Source organism: Lepisosteus oculatus, chromosome 13 (genome assembly GCF_040954835.1).
Source record: "Lepisosteus oculatus isolate fLepOcu1 chromosome 13, fLepOcu1.hap2, whole genome shotgun sequence".
NCBI lineage: Eukaryota > Metazoa > Chordata > Actinopteri > Semionotiformes > Lepisosteidae > Lepisosteus > Lepisosteus oculatus.
Window position 1 is genome coordinate 13,685,981 of NC_090708.1, and position 13,364 is coordinate 13,699,344.

The 13,364-nt window shown below is 39.4% G+C and overlaps 2 protein-coding genes across 2 annotated transcripts; both read right to left on the reverse strand.

The window, feature by feature from the left end:
* Positions 1–1,032: 1,032 nt before the first annotated feature.
* and1 (actinodin1) lies at positions 1,033–7,817 on the reverse strand. The gene is made up of 5 exons (XM_015361079.2): positions 7,645–7,817; positions 6,285–6,377; positions 4,320–4,364; positions 3,433–3,587; positions 1,033–3,029 (listed from the first exon to the last, which is right to left on the reverse strand). The coding sequence occupies exons 2-5, from the start codon at positions 6,355–6,357 to the stop codon at positions 1,539–1,541; spliced, it is 1,764 nt and encodes a 587-aa protein (XP_015216565.2). The 5' UTR covers positions 6,358–6,377; positions 7,645–7,817; the 3' UTR covers positions 1,033–1,538.
* A 1,248-nt stretch (positions 7,818–9,065) lies between these two features.
* Positions 9,066–13,155, reverse strand: cops9 (COP9 signalosome subunit 9). The gene is made up of 3 exons (XM_006637685.3): positions 12,983–13,155; positions 12,497–12,569; positions 9,066–9,304 (listed from the first exon to the last, which is right to left on the reverse strand). The coding sequence occupies exons 1-3, from the start codon at positions 13,043–13,045 to the stop codon at positions 9,267–9,269; spliced, it is 174 nt and encodes a 57-aa protein (XP_006637748.1). The 5' UTR covers positions 13,046–13,155; the 3' UTR covers positions 9,066–9,266.
* Between the last annotated feature and the right edge of the window lie 209 nt (positions 13,156–13,364).

Below are 13,364 nucleotides of genomic sequence, written 5' to 3' on the forward strand. Positions count from 1 at the left end.
TTTCAAAAAACAGCTTTTATTGTGGTCTGGTATTATATCTGATTATCTGCAATACTGTGATATTGTTGAATATCCTTGAACGTATATAGGCAATTAGGCAATTACTGTGTTAGTGACAAATTCCTGTTACCACTCCCAGTTTACACATTAAAATGTAGAAGAGAAAATATTAAATTGTTCAGATGCTTGAAAACAGATGTAAATCATTTTGGATTTTGTTAAAAACATAGCTTGTTGTGCTGTGAGATAAGTCCTTTGAAGGAACTGAGTAAATAATAGCAGGTTTACTCTAATCATCAATAGTAATATTACAACTGATGTTGATTTGGCAGTAGTTCACTGTTGGTAATCCCATTATTTCTCACTGTTATGTGCATGTTTGTATCTCTCCTGTATCATTCTGGTCTAAGTTTTAAGATATATGAAACTGACATCCCTCATTCTTCACGTTTAAGAAGATGTTACATAACTTGTCCAGAAAGACTTAACACAGCCCTGATGGAGGGACATCAGTGGGTAGTGCACAAGAACATATACAGTAGATAAGGGCTGGTAGAGACTGGCTTTATGAAAAACATCTAGGATGGGGTGCACTGCCCACAACAATTTCAACAAGAGGACATCTTGTGGTTGCCTTAGTAACCTCCTTGTATGACCACCAGTTCCTGTGATGAAGATGAGGAAGACTAGGGAAGAAGAATTATAGATGGGGGGGTAGGTGGGATAGCTAAATGATAAGCGATTGTGCAGTGCCAATTTTTATTAACCAATTAGGGCTAGGAAGTTACAACTGGGGTGGGGAGTAGTTAGCCAGCCATCCCCACCTGAAAGTGTGTTTAATGCCAGACGCTTGCTCCTCTTCTTTGTAATTCCTGTTGCTTGCACACATTAAGAATCAGAAAATAAAGGATGAAATTCACCTCACTGCTGTCTCATTCTGGGGACGATCCTTACAACTTCACATGACAAAAGTTGACTAAGTTGCATAGAAATGTTCTTGCAATAAAATGAAAACGACGTGTCATCTTGTTTTATTCAAAGCCTTTTATTTGTAACATCAAAAAATCTTACATCGTGTAAAAGGGGTTTGTAAATGCAAATTTCAGGAAAATGAAATTTATTAAATATTCCCGGAGAGAAGTACCCACACAATACAAATGGAAAACAAATTAGAAAGAAAGCTCAGTAAAGAGAGCAATGTACGTATTCAAGTACACTGCACATTATATCAAGATAGTACAAAGGCTCTTAACTATGGACTTAGTTTTTAATGGAAACACAAACAAATAGATTTCAGAAGAACATCGCAGGCTGTGATACACATTGGCAATGTTCACCACAGGGGTAGCTACCCATATTATGCAGTAACTCCACAGCATCAGACAATCGAGCAAATTCACAAATTCAGAAGCATTGTCTAATCCCAATCAGGTGCTCGCACACTGCTAGAACATTGCACTTTCCAATGATTGCTCTGTTTTGCAGATGGCATGGCTCACCAATCTGGCTTGTTCTATGCTTTTTTTGTTGGGTTGTTTTTATTTTTTCTTGTACTCCCCAGCGCTGTCATGGCTCGATGACTCGTAGTGGCCGTGCGACTCATCGTATCTAGGATACTGGTCCTCGTACCCTTTCTGGGCCGCTTCGTACCTGGGGTCATGGTGATCTTGCCCTTCGTACCCGGCGTATGGATTGTAGGGATCTTCCTGCCTGTCCTGATAAGGGTCATATTGTTGCTGCTCATAGCTCGGCTGTGGGTCCTCTTCTTTGTGCTCATCAGCTGCTTGGCTCTCTTGGTGTGGTGCATCCTGGGCAGGCTTGGCCCCACTCCTGCGAAGGCGACAGTTGTGGTCGTACTCGGGGTCGCAGTCAGGGTCAGGCTCAATCACCCCTTCTCTGTAACCAGCAGGATTGTGCTCAGGGTGGTAGGTCTCAGGGGCCCTGGGTTGTTGTGGGCTGGGCTTCCGGCAGGAGGGATCATAAGGATGGCACTCGGTGTTTGGGCTCTCATTCATCGACCGTCTGGGGTTGTTTGCACTGTAGTAGAGTGGGCAGCTGGGGTCATAGGGATCACAGTCTTGCATGGTGCTGGCAGCGCTTGCACGGGAGGAACTCGAGCTGTGCACTGGGTAGCACTCTTCATCATAGTACATGTAGCAGTCATAGCCCTCTTTCGTCTTGCCCTTGATCCTGGGGTAGTGCCGAGGGTCATGGTGTGCCTCAGTTTGCACAGCACTGGGGCTCTGGAGGCAGTAAGGATCGTATCGAGGGTCGCAGCCATTGCTGGGTGCTGGCTCATCCTTAGGCCTATACTCCTGCCTGCAGCTGGGGTCATAGTAGGGGTCACATTCTGGTTTGGGGGGCACAACCATCCTGGTAGCAGTCAGGGGGTTACAGTTTTCATCGAAGAGGGGATTGCAGCGATTTAGCTGGGAGGGCATCTGAAGCCCCTGGGCTCGTTCTGGGGTACAGTAGGGGTCATACTCTGGGTCACAGTTTGGGTACTGGTGATAGACTTCTGCCTTCTTTTTCTTTTGCATGCAGTAGGGGTCTTTCTCTGGGTCACATCCAAGATATGCATAGGATGGAGCAGACACAGTGGGCACCACAGTCTTGTACCCATAGGCAGCTCGCAGGTGATACTGCAAGCATTCGATATCAGAGGGGTTGCAGATCCGCAGCAGCTCAGCTTTTTGCTGGGCAGACAGGAGTGGCTGGGGGGCTGGAACATAGTAGTAGTAGCCCATAGGCGTGGACTTGTATGGTGCAGGGAACATTACAGGGGCTCGAGAGGCCTGGCAGTTGGGATCTCTGTATGGGTCACACCCCTTAGTTGGGGCGGGCTTTGGTACCTCGGGTTTGGGTTTGGGCTTGCTGGTGAGCTCAGAGATACACTCGGGGTCGTCAGAATTGGCACAGGCCTTGTACACCTCTGACAGGTGGCGGAGATAGAGGTCATAAGAACGGCGGCCCTCCGCCCGGTTCTTGTTCTGCAGGTACTGCAGGTAGACACGATCCAGCTCATTAATCTGAGAATGCAAAGCAAGCGTTAGGACTTCCATCGATGTCTACAACCCATAAAGGCATCAATTAACCCCTGTCCTTGCCTACCATGGAATGAAGTTCTGAATACTGAGCTTAGCAAAGACTTACAGTTATCAGTCTTCAATTTGGAGGATATTCAAAAACCTTGTGATTCCTTCTGTGTTATTGAGTTTTGAAGAGTATGTTTGTAGATAAATTACTTAAGGTACATATGAAGGTCCTCTTTTGCCTCTTTCCATTTTATTTGAATTTGAAATTCAGCTGCCTTCCAATGTTAAGTCAAATAAGGAACAACCCCCTTTTCATATGTTGTGCACATGAGGTCAAAGTAATAGTTCCTTGGCAGAGGGGAAAGGAGCAATAGACTGACATGGAAACTATACTCACTCCCTCCTGGTTTCCATTGTCCGTGAAGTATTTGTACCAGCCCCAGAAATCAGCGTGCTGTTTATACCAGCTGATATTTCGTCTGGAGCGAACCAGCTTTTTGAGAAAGCCAGATGTTTGAGCATTTTCCTCACCCGCTGTCTCTTTGTCCCCCGCTGTCACAAAAGAAGGGATTTTTAAAATAATTTACTTGATTAACTTTACCATTCTCTTCTATGTATTGAAAAGTATCTGGCTTTCTAAATCCATTTTTTCACATCTTTTAATATTGCTTGTCTGACTGAACAAAAGATGGAATAACATTTTATATAGAGTACATTTTAAAAAAGAATACTCTATTCAAAGTACTAAGCAAAAGGAGAGTATGAAAAGCCATCATTAAACTTTTTTTTTCTAAGCTCTTTCTCCCAAGAGTTTGGAATTTAGAATTTTTCCAGGTCTTGCTTTATATTTGTTCTCCTGAACTGCATTATGATGCAGGGTGTCCATTCCAAAACATGAAAAACACTTCAAAAGATAATACAAAATTAAATATGAATAAAATAATTGGAATGAATACAAACTAAATGGTATACGACAGCCAAAACAGCCTTTGAATTTGTACAGCTCTACATTTACTGAAGTGTTCAATGACCAAATTTTGGAGTTAAGAAATGATCAACATCCATAGACCAAAAACATTGCAAGGCTGTATGTTAAGACAACTTCTTGGTATCGGAGGAGTGTAAAATAAAAGGAGGTTCGTAAAACTATGTTCTAGATTAACCGAGTTGGGGGATTTTTGGCCTCAACAGCTTATGACACTGTGTGATAACAGCAACTGAAATATTTGTTTCAACTCTCACTGGCACTTGGAATGGCAGGAATTCCAGACGAGCTATATTTACCATCCCCCTTGAGGCGCTGTCCTACTGGACTGGCCACCAGCAAGTCTGCGAAGAGAGAAAGAAAATCACACTGTAAGAAACAAACAGATGGTGTGTGTGTTTCAAATGAGCAAAATGTTGGCCTGTTAATCACCCCTCCTAGCACACAGCAGGATTTTTCCGCACTGGAATAATACCAGTAGTGTCACGTGGATTAATCTTCAAACGATACGAACTACAGTGCTTTGAACATGACCAGCAGGGATTGCATATTACTGTGCCTAACTGGAGAAACACCTATAAAACTACAAACACAGGGCAATGTGCCCAAAGGCAGCTCCCATTAAGATTATCTTGTAAAAAGGTGGCAGGGGGTGTGCTTCTGCACACAGCACAGCATTTTCCATCATTTAGTCCCCCCAATGGCTGACTGCAGGGGTTTATGGCATAAGGAAAAGACTGCAAGCCAGCAGTTGAGCTTTAATGTTAGTTTTTACATTATTCTAAACCCATCTGTGAGAACAGATCCTTCCTTTCAAAAAAATTATTGGATGTTGAGTATATCCGTCATGCTACTTTTTACAAGTAGGAAAGGCATGTGGGTCCAATATTACAAAAAAACTAATAGGAAAGCAGACCCTTCTTGCTGGCAAGCAGTTCCTTTCATCTTTTTAATTAAAGACGACGAAGAAGCCCTGGTGGACAATAAAATGATACTAGATATTTTCTACTTTTTTGCACATAATTGGTTTATACTTTCTTTTTCTAGATTCTTGTGTGCTAGGAATAACATTTTTTCAGTTACATTGATAGTGGCGGCACTTCCCGTCCCCTCCTTCACACTTATCACACAAAAGGTTTCATAATTAACTGTAGTCACTATCACTTGGGTAATCAGTGGCACTGGATACCCCTGGAATGTGCTCTGAAATAAAGGCGGATTTCCTGAAGTTCTCACAACAGGGACAATGCAGCTATCCTGCTCTCCATCATTCTGCACTACAGCTCTTGTTCATGCCTGAAAGTACAATTATCTTTCATAGCTAAAACCAACTAACGAAATTAAGAACCAAATTCTATGATGATTAAGAAGATATTTTCCCTATTGTAATAAGTTCAGTCATAAATAGCATATTGGTTGTACATCTGTATTGTTAAGTGACATTTCCTTCTGAAAAGACACATATCAGAAGTGAGTGGCATCAAAGGAAAGAAGGGTGTTATGCTTACACTGCTCAGTCAATACATACACTGTGAGAGTAACAGAAAATGTAATTACCAATTACTGTCAAAGGCACACCAGAGTGGTGTATTTGAGCAACAAAATATGAATTTAGATGAACACGTTACTGTTTATGAACGTTTTATTTTCATTTTATAAGATCTTTAGGTGAATATGTAAACTTTAAAATACATGGAATTGAAATGTTAGAGTAACACTTTACATCTGTTTGTTTTTAAAAACTGTTCAGTGACATCTGTGGTTGTTTATTTTGGAGTTGTGTAGCATGAGTGAAAGGGATATAACCAGCAAGATTCACTTTATATTTAAACCACTTCAGTGACCTTTTTTCGTTTTCCTTGGAAGACTTTCCTCTGTTTACTCGGTTTCTAGTGAGAAACACATTCTTATCTTGCACAGTTCCGGTTCTGTACTGGGTGGCATGGTGCATAGAGATGCATGCAGGTAGATTGAGGGTCCTGGGTTCCACTGTACCGGGGTGGGGTTTCTTACTCCCCGTCTGTGTGACCCAAAGACAGGCTGTCCAGGCTGAATGGTGACTGAACTGTCCTCCCGTCTCCCACTCTGTGTGTGTGTGTGTGTGTGTGTGTGTGTGTGTGTGTGTGTGTGCACTCTGCACATAACCGACATCCCAACAGGGGTGAGGACCAACACAACACCCTTTGCCCGCCAGGCAAAGCTCTGTCTCGCAGTGAGCGGGTATTGTGGAGCTTTTTTTTTTATGGTTAACTTATCGGACTCACCAGGCAGTAACGCAGTTGCCAGCAGCACTCCAGCGAAGACGCAGGAAAAGGCTTTACTTCCTAAACACGCCATGATCTCCGCTCTTCCAAATTCTAAAGACAGCAACGTTTTGAAAAAAAAGTAGCAGTTTTGCCCCGATTGTAAAAATATAAATGCGAGTGAGTTAAATTCTTTGTAACATATGCAACAAAAGAACATTGGAGCCATCATGCTGAAACAACAGCCCCTTTTCGCATCAGTGAACCTATCAAATTATCAATTTTAATCATCTTAATGGTATACAACTAAGAAGAAGCGTTTAATAATGTATTACATTTAAATCTTCCGAGTACACTGGAAGGCGCTCTCCTTTCAGCACCTCATAGCTGGAACACAGCACAGAATGTCCTGAATCCTTAAACCTTTTCTGTAAAAACACTACCGTCGCTATTGAAAATAAATGGACTCTTCATAGAAAGTAGGCAAAAAATCTAAAAGTAATCTTATAAATGTTAAAATTAAAGGTTTGAGCATTATATTGGGTTTAAGATTTCTGGAGCTTTCTAGCATCCTGTTTAGGCACTTGAAAGGCATCTTATAACAGCCAAGCATGGATGTCTTTTTATGTTTGCTATATTTTATGGGAAGTGCTATAGAACAAAATCCTTATTTAATTATTTTAACATGAATCCCATGTAGGACATTTAAGAAACATGCCCTGTTTGGGATACAAGTTACAACCTCAGAAGACAGTTCTTTTGACTAGCTTCTGAGCACTAATGTACATCCCATGCCTACTGATCATGGCTGAAACTAGGAGACCCATGTTTAACATCGTTCTCTACACTCATTTATTTCTGTACCTGTAAAGCCAATGCAGTAGTAACTCAAAACAGAATGGAATATTTTACTGTGCAAAGGTGCTATATTTGCAGATGTTAAAAGAAACCAATCTACTAAACCTGTTTTTGGAAACCTGTTTGGTTTGAAACATCAGAGAAGAACTGAAAAAGTACTTGCCTTCAGTTCTTCACAACAGTTGGTCATACTTCAATCCCAGCATTACACTCATTAACAAAATAAGTATCAGTGGCAGTGCTTCCTTTCTGTTCAGATAGACAGATCTAACTAAAACTTGACAAAAGCACAACGTCTATTAATGGATTCATAAACTCTTAAACTGTCATAGTCACAGCAGTTGTAGTAAGAAGATTGTTCCTAGGTGAACAAAATGGAAAATGTCTATACCGGGTTGTGAACATTTTATCCATACCTTTCAAAGACATTTGCGTATTCAAAACAGAAATGTAAGGACAGGCTAAACATACCCGCGATAGTAATTTGCACAATGCAATGGAGGTCAATAAAATATTGGCTTACCTGCGAAAAGGGAAAATGGATACTTGACTCCTTGCAGATGAAGGAAGAAAACCTTTGAAGAGCCAGTGGCCCTCAAGGTTCAGCTCTGAGGTGTTGCAAATTAAGCACTAGGCGCCAATGTGCTTCCCTCAGACCTTCTGTGTCAGAACCGAAGAGGGGAACATCTTAAATGGCACCTCGTTAATTAAAACCAAAAGGTGCATCACATGGCAAGCCCATGCTGCTAGCCCAAAGGAGATTGGCTCCTGCCATCACATTCATCTGACCAATGAGGTCCTGTAATTAGGCAACCAAGCTCGGGGGGGAGAAAGAAATCATAAAACCGTGGCTTTTGGGGATTAATAGGCTGTAATTTACAATTGCCACGTTCTATACGGAGCTGGAACAAGAGCTGCAAAAATGTGCCACATAAGCGGTTTTGATATTGGTCACCTTCCCTGCAAGGGATACTTAAAACTTAAATACACACTACCTCCTGCAAAAACAACTTTCCTTCAAAAACACAAGTTTCTGAAACAAGTTTTGACAAAGTAACACCTGCAGGTCTCACCGAAGGAATTTTGTTACTCCAGCAGCAAAGACACTTTCAGTGTGCGTTTACAGTCCATGATTGGGGAAAAAAACAAAACAATTCATCGTTAGTATCCTCTAAAGGGAAAAGAATGTCCTCTCTGTGTATTTAACTGTAAAGCAGTGATTGCTATAATGAAATTTCACGTTTCTTGTTTAATATGGAATAAAACATTATTTCTTGGAATATGGGAGTACCAGATTATTTTTAAATGAAAGTTCCTTAATGTCAAAGCCCCTACTGTATATAAAAAACATTTCATTATAAACGCTATTGATAGATGTTTTAATGTGAGGCGTGAAACATGAGCTTTTTATCTCAGACCTTTAAAATATTTTTAAAACATTTTTTCATACACTTAAAATATTCTGGATCATTTTGTTTTACAATGTTAAATCTATTTTCCTTTAGCTGCTTTGTGAAATATGGCTGTCCGATTCCTCCTTAAAAGTTCAGTACAAAAAATAAATAATTGATTTCCAAATTGATACCAAAATAGCACATGTATATAGAGTATATGAAAAAAATAAAGGACTAACAATATTATCTTCCTCCTTTACATTATATATACCTTTATAAAAAATGTTAGATATGCAATTCATGTCAAAATGTACAGTATTAATCATCCACCATCTGTTATATCGAACTGTATGTCTCCTCTGAATACAGCATTCTGGAGCTACATGTATAATTAGAAACAAAGTTCAGCACCTTTACAGGTGTTCTGAAAGACACATACCCTGCAATCTGAGTTTGAAACAGTTTTAGACAAGAAAAAGATAGACTTATAATTTTAGCATAAAACTTTGGAATTTTTAGAATTTTCCAACACCTGGCAAAAATAAAATGGTCTTTTTTTCAATAGTTTATTGAAAGAAAATACAGAGGGAACACAAACACAATCCAGCTCTCCACTGAGCAGAACAGATAGTATCCTTAGCTCGGTCAGCAGGAGACCTTACACAAATTCAAACTCCACTCGCATAATTATAACAAACATGAACAACTGTTTAGTAGTATTTACAAATGTCTTCATCGTACAGAAACTTCATCACTGGATATCATCATCATCAAAGAGGTCTTCAAAATCTGTTAAAACAAAGAATGAAGGAACTTAAAACTACTAAATAAAAGAGTCTGGGATCATTTTTTTTTCTCCGATATGCAGAAACCTGGTCAAACAGAACGCTAACTGTACAAACTCGTGGCTTGCTGCAGTGAAATTTGACTGTCACAACAGTGCTGGGATTTCAGGACATGGACATACATATTTTACAAGATCTTCTGCACAGATCATATCCCAAACTATAAAATTAAAAGTATACTCTTTACACACATTTAAAATAATTAAGGCAAAAACTAAAATAGGTAGGAAGCTGAATCAGGATTCTATTAAACTCAGAGTTGGACCCCTCAGAGAAAGCCTGAGTATGGCTTGTGCAGGCCACGTTGTCAACTGCTTGGATTGAACCCCACAGTTAAGTCAAGACTCCTACAGCAGGACACATGTTCAGCTTTGCGAGCTACTTCAGAAGGATAAATTGGTGCAAAACTAGGAGACATGCTGAGCTCGTGTCTAATAAATGCTTGTTAAATGTTTTACAGCTGATTCTTTTCCTTAACACTTTCAGAATCAGTTTCCCTTCTAGGTCATCATCTCTTAAAAAACATAAGTTAACTCTGGAAACATTTTTTGCTTTCTTTTTGATTACGAAATGGTGAAATTCTAAAAAAACATCCTTGCTTTTAAACACTACATAATGTGTATTTACAGTATATACTGTCTTAATTATATAAGATATTCATTCATTTGCATTACATTATATATATGAAACTGAAAACTTGTCTTTTTAATCAGTCATAAACAGCAATACTGCAGTTGTTCAGAACAGGACTAAAGAGAAGTAAAAAGAGAAGAAAACATTAGACTGATGAGACCCCAAATTTAAACGCAGAATACAAAAATATATTTATAATGAAACAGAAGGAAATACCACAGTCTAACACACCATACCTAACCTAAATAATGAAAAACACACTTCTAGAAATTGTAACTGTGGTTAATACCGACAGTTCAAAACACTACACAGAAGTCATCACAATGTAATGTGTGTGACACAGGGGAACTACATTTTCCCTAAATTAATCCCTTTTATGTTCTTTCGCTCCAGGACAGGGATCACACTACATTATAAAATTCTCCTCACTTTGTAAAAGAAGGAGAAAAAAACATCAGTGCCTCTAATGTTGCAGATGCCTGCTGATCCAAAGCTAGCAGCAACATGTAATTGTAAAGTTCCGGCTTTATCAGGGGAGGCCCAATAGTAGCACAGGTAACAGCTGCAAAATTAAACACTGGTAACTGATCTAATTTTATATTAGCACCTTGCTCTGGTGAAACCCTGTAATGAAACTGAGTAGTAGAAGGGCCAGTATCTGAGTGAAGAGGGACTCATTGTATGAGATATTAACCTGCCCCGACAAGAGTAACACTGCTAAAATGCAGATCCCAACATACTGTATTTGGGTTCGGAAGTGTACTACAGTTAGTGAGAATAAATGCCCTAAAATTTGTAGATTTCTCTGCAGCCAAACAAAGTTCACCAGGTTCATGAGTGCAGAGCCGTTACCCAGATTCCTGTGGTCAGCCGACAGGGGCAGCTTCAATACTGACTTTACTCCATGGGTTAAAACATACAGATCTAGCTTAAACAACAGTAACACCTGGAAGCTTGTGTTACTGTTTTGTAATTTTACTTCATGTAATTGTGTAGGCCTAGACATACAGATTTTTATAATCATGAGAACATGTGGTGTTGCTACATTTCCATACACAACATCTGCCAAGGGATAACACCATTATACTGAACCATAAAATCATTACTAAACCTCATTAACATATTTAAATAATGGAAAGCACCGCAAAAATTTACAAATTCTGAATTAAGCACAAAATCGTGCTTTTTTCCTTTGTGAAAATACCGGATACCCACTGTGTTCTCACAAACCCCTAGTCTCACCAAGGACGAGAGCGAGAGTTTGTGTGAAATTATGGTGACGTGGCCCTTCCTGCTCACTCACTAGTCACCATAATTTGGTGGAGTACAGGTTGTGCAGAAGATATTTCACTGCAGAAATGTTCCAACATGAAACAAGGAGAGATAACATGTAAAATGTATTGTGATGTAAATTTGAGGTTTTACACGTTACTGTGTACATTTTACTTTCATTGTGGTTTGAAATGCAGTCACCAATACCAATTCTACCACTGAAATATAATAGTAATATAATTGTAGCTTTGCTCTTCCCCTTTATGAAACAGTGGAACATGTTCTTGCAACCAAATAAAAAAAGGAACTCATTTTTTCCAAACACTAATTCTCATTTACTGTGTAGGATGTCTCCTCTTTACTATCACACCATGATACACCATATTGCCAAAATTATTTTAGTGTATATTTTCCCTGGAAATGTACTCTCTACATTTTGGTGCACTTGTCCCCAAACTTCAGAACTTCTCCACACTGAAATAGTAAATTGGGGTTGTTCTACTACTCTAAGGTATGTATACCATTCCAGCAGCAACTTTTATAAAAAAAATGTAAAATCATAATTTCACAAATAATCATTCAATAAATGAACACTAGATGAATGCTTACATGAATGGCAGCTACCTACAGCACCATTGCACTGCAGTAGATACTGTGGCATTGCTGTCTTGTAGTGCTGAGGCCCTGGGTTCTATTCCTGGTGCGCTACAGTATATACTTGGAGTGTGTTTGTGTGGATTTCCCCTGGGTGCTCCTGTTTCCTCTCACAGTCCAAAGATTTGCTGGTAAGTTAACTGGATTCTGGGAAAATTGGCCCTGGTGTGAATGTGTGAATGTTTGTGTCTGTGTGTGCCCTGTGATAGACTGGCATCCGGTCCACTGTGTCCAGCGTCAACCTCAGCCAACTTCTGGCTGGTGAGGATCAATCTGGAAAAGTAAACTGCTCTCTCAAAGCTTTTCGGGATTAGTTCTCAATCTTATGTCTTTGATACTTGTAAACCTGTTTGAGAAAATGATCTACATAAATGCATTTCTTTAAAATAAAAAAATAAAATATAGGTAATAGATCATGTAAAAAATGTTAAAAGTGTTACTCCCTGGCATAACAAGGAAGGGGAAGATTTAAAAAAAACATGTATTGCCAGTTATTTTCTTATATCCAATAATGTGTGTTAAAGTTATCAACAAAGGGTTATACAGGGATTGTTAAAAGACCATTGCAGGGCCTCACCGTTGAAGAAGTCAGCGTGAACAGCTTTCTCGTTGGCTGCCAGATCCATTAGAAGTCCTGTGCTTCCCCCTGCCTGTGGAAGTCGAAAGTATACAATTTCAATTTAATTGCTGTCGTGTACCATTTGTCTGTAAGCATGGAAATGAAATGAACTCAAATGATCTGTGAATCAAAGTCAATCAAAATATGAATTCATGTTGACATATAATAACTGATATACCTATTTTCTTATGCAAAAAAATAATAATAATTAAATAATTTAAAAAACCTGATACATTACTGTCTCGGTCATATCAACCCCTCGGTTATCTAGTTCCTAGCGTCAAGATTTCACAAATATAAGCACCCCGTCCTTAAGTTACGCGTAGGTTTTTTGAAATACAAATTTAAAAACAGTACTTTATGATACTAATACAAGACAGTAACAGCATGCCCGAATCCATCAAAGTATTTAATGCGCATTAATAAAATAATTCAAAAATAAACCTCGTCAAGATCGACATAGGGTCCAGCCCCTTCAGGGAACATCTCATCTACAGCAGGCTTCATTATGATCAATTATTTTCCCGGGGACGTTTTCTCTGGAAATAACACAAAATAAACACTCCCGGAACTTATCTTCTAAAGCTGTCCTTCCGTTTGTAACACCGAAATGTCTCCCTCTAGAAACAAATGGCAGTGGGCGACTAACAAGACTTCCTGTAGGTGATGCAAAACCGTTCCGTTATTTTATAATCTGACCAACTGTGAAGTTCGTCAGGATCCACAGGCTTCATTTCTGGGTATTATGGGGGAGGCGATTAAACTAGGATAACCTTCAACATATAAAAAACAATGTAAGAAAAAAATGTTACGCAGTGTATGAAAG

Coding starts and splice junctions, on each gene's coding strand:
- and1 (XM_015361079.2), bottom strand. CDS start 6,357: ATGGCGTGTTTAGGAAGTAAAGCCTTTTCCTGCGTCTTCGCTGGAGTG. Junction 4,365..6,284: donor GGCAACTGCGTTACTGCCTG/GTGAGTCCGATA, acceptor CTCTCTTCGCAG/ACTTGCTGGTGGCCAGTCCA. Junction 3,030..3,432: donor ACAATGGAAACCAGGAGGGA/GTGAGTATAGTT, acceptor TTGCATTCTCAG/ATTAATGAGCTGGATCGTGT.
- cops9 (XM_006637685.3), bottom strand. CDS start 13,045: ATGAAGCCTGCTGTAGATGAGATGTTCCCTGAAGGGGCTGGACCCTAT. Junction 12,570..12,982: donor CCTATGTCGATCTTGACGAG/GTTTATTTTTGA, acceptor CGACTTCCACAG/GCAGGGGGAAGCACAGGACT. Junction 9,305..12,496: donor TCACGCTGACTTCTTCAACG/GTGAGGCCCTGC, acceptor TTGTTTTAACAG/ATTTTGAAGACCTCTTTGAT.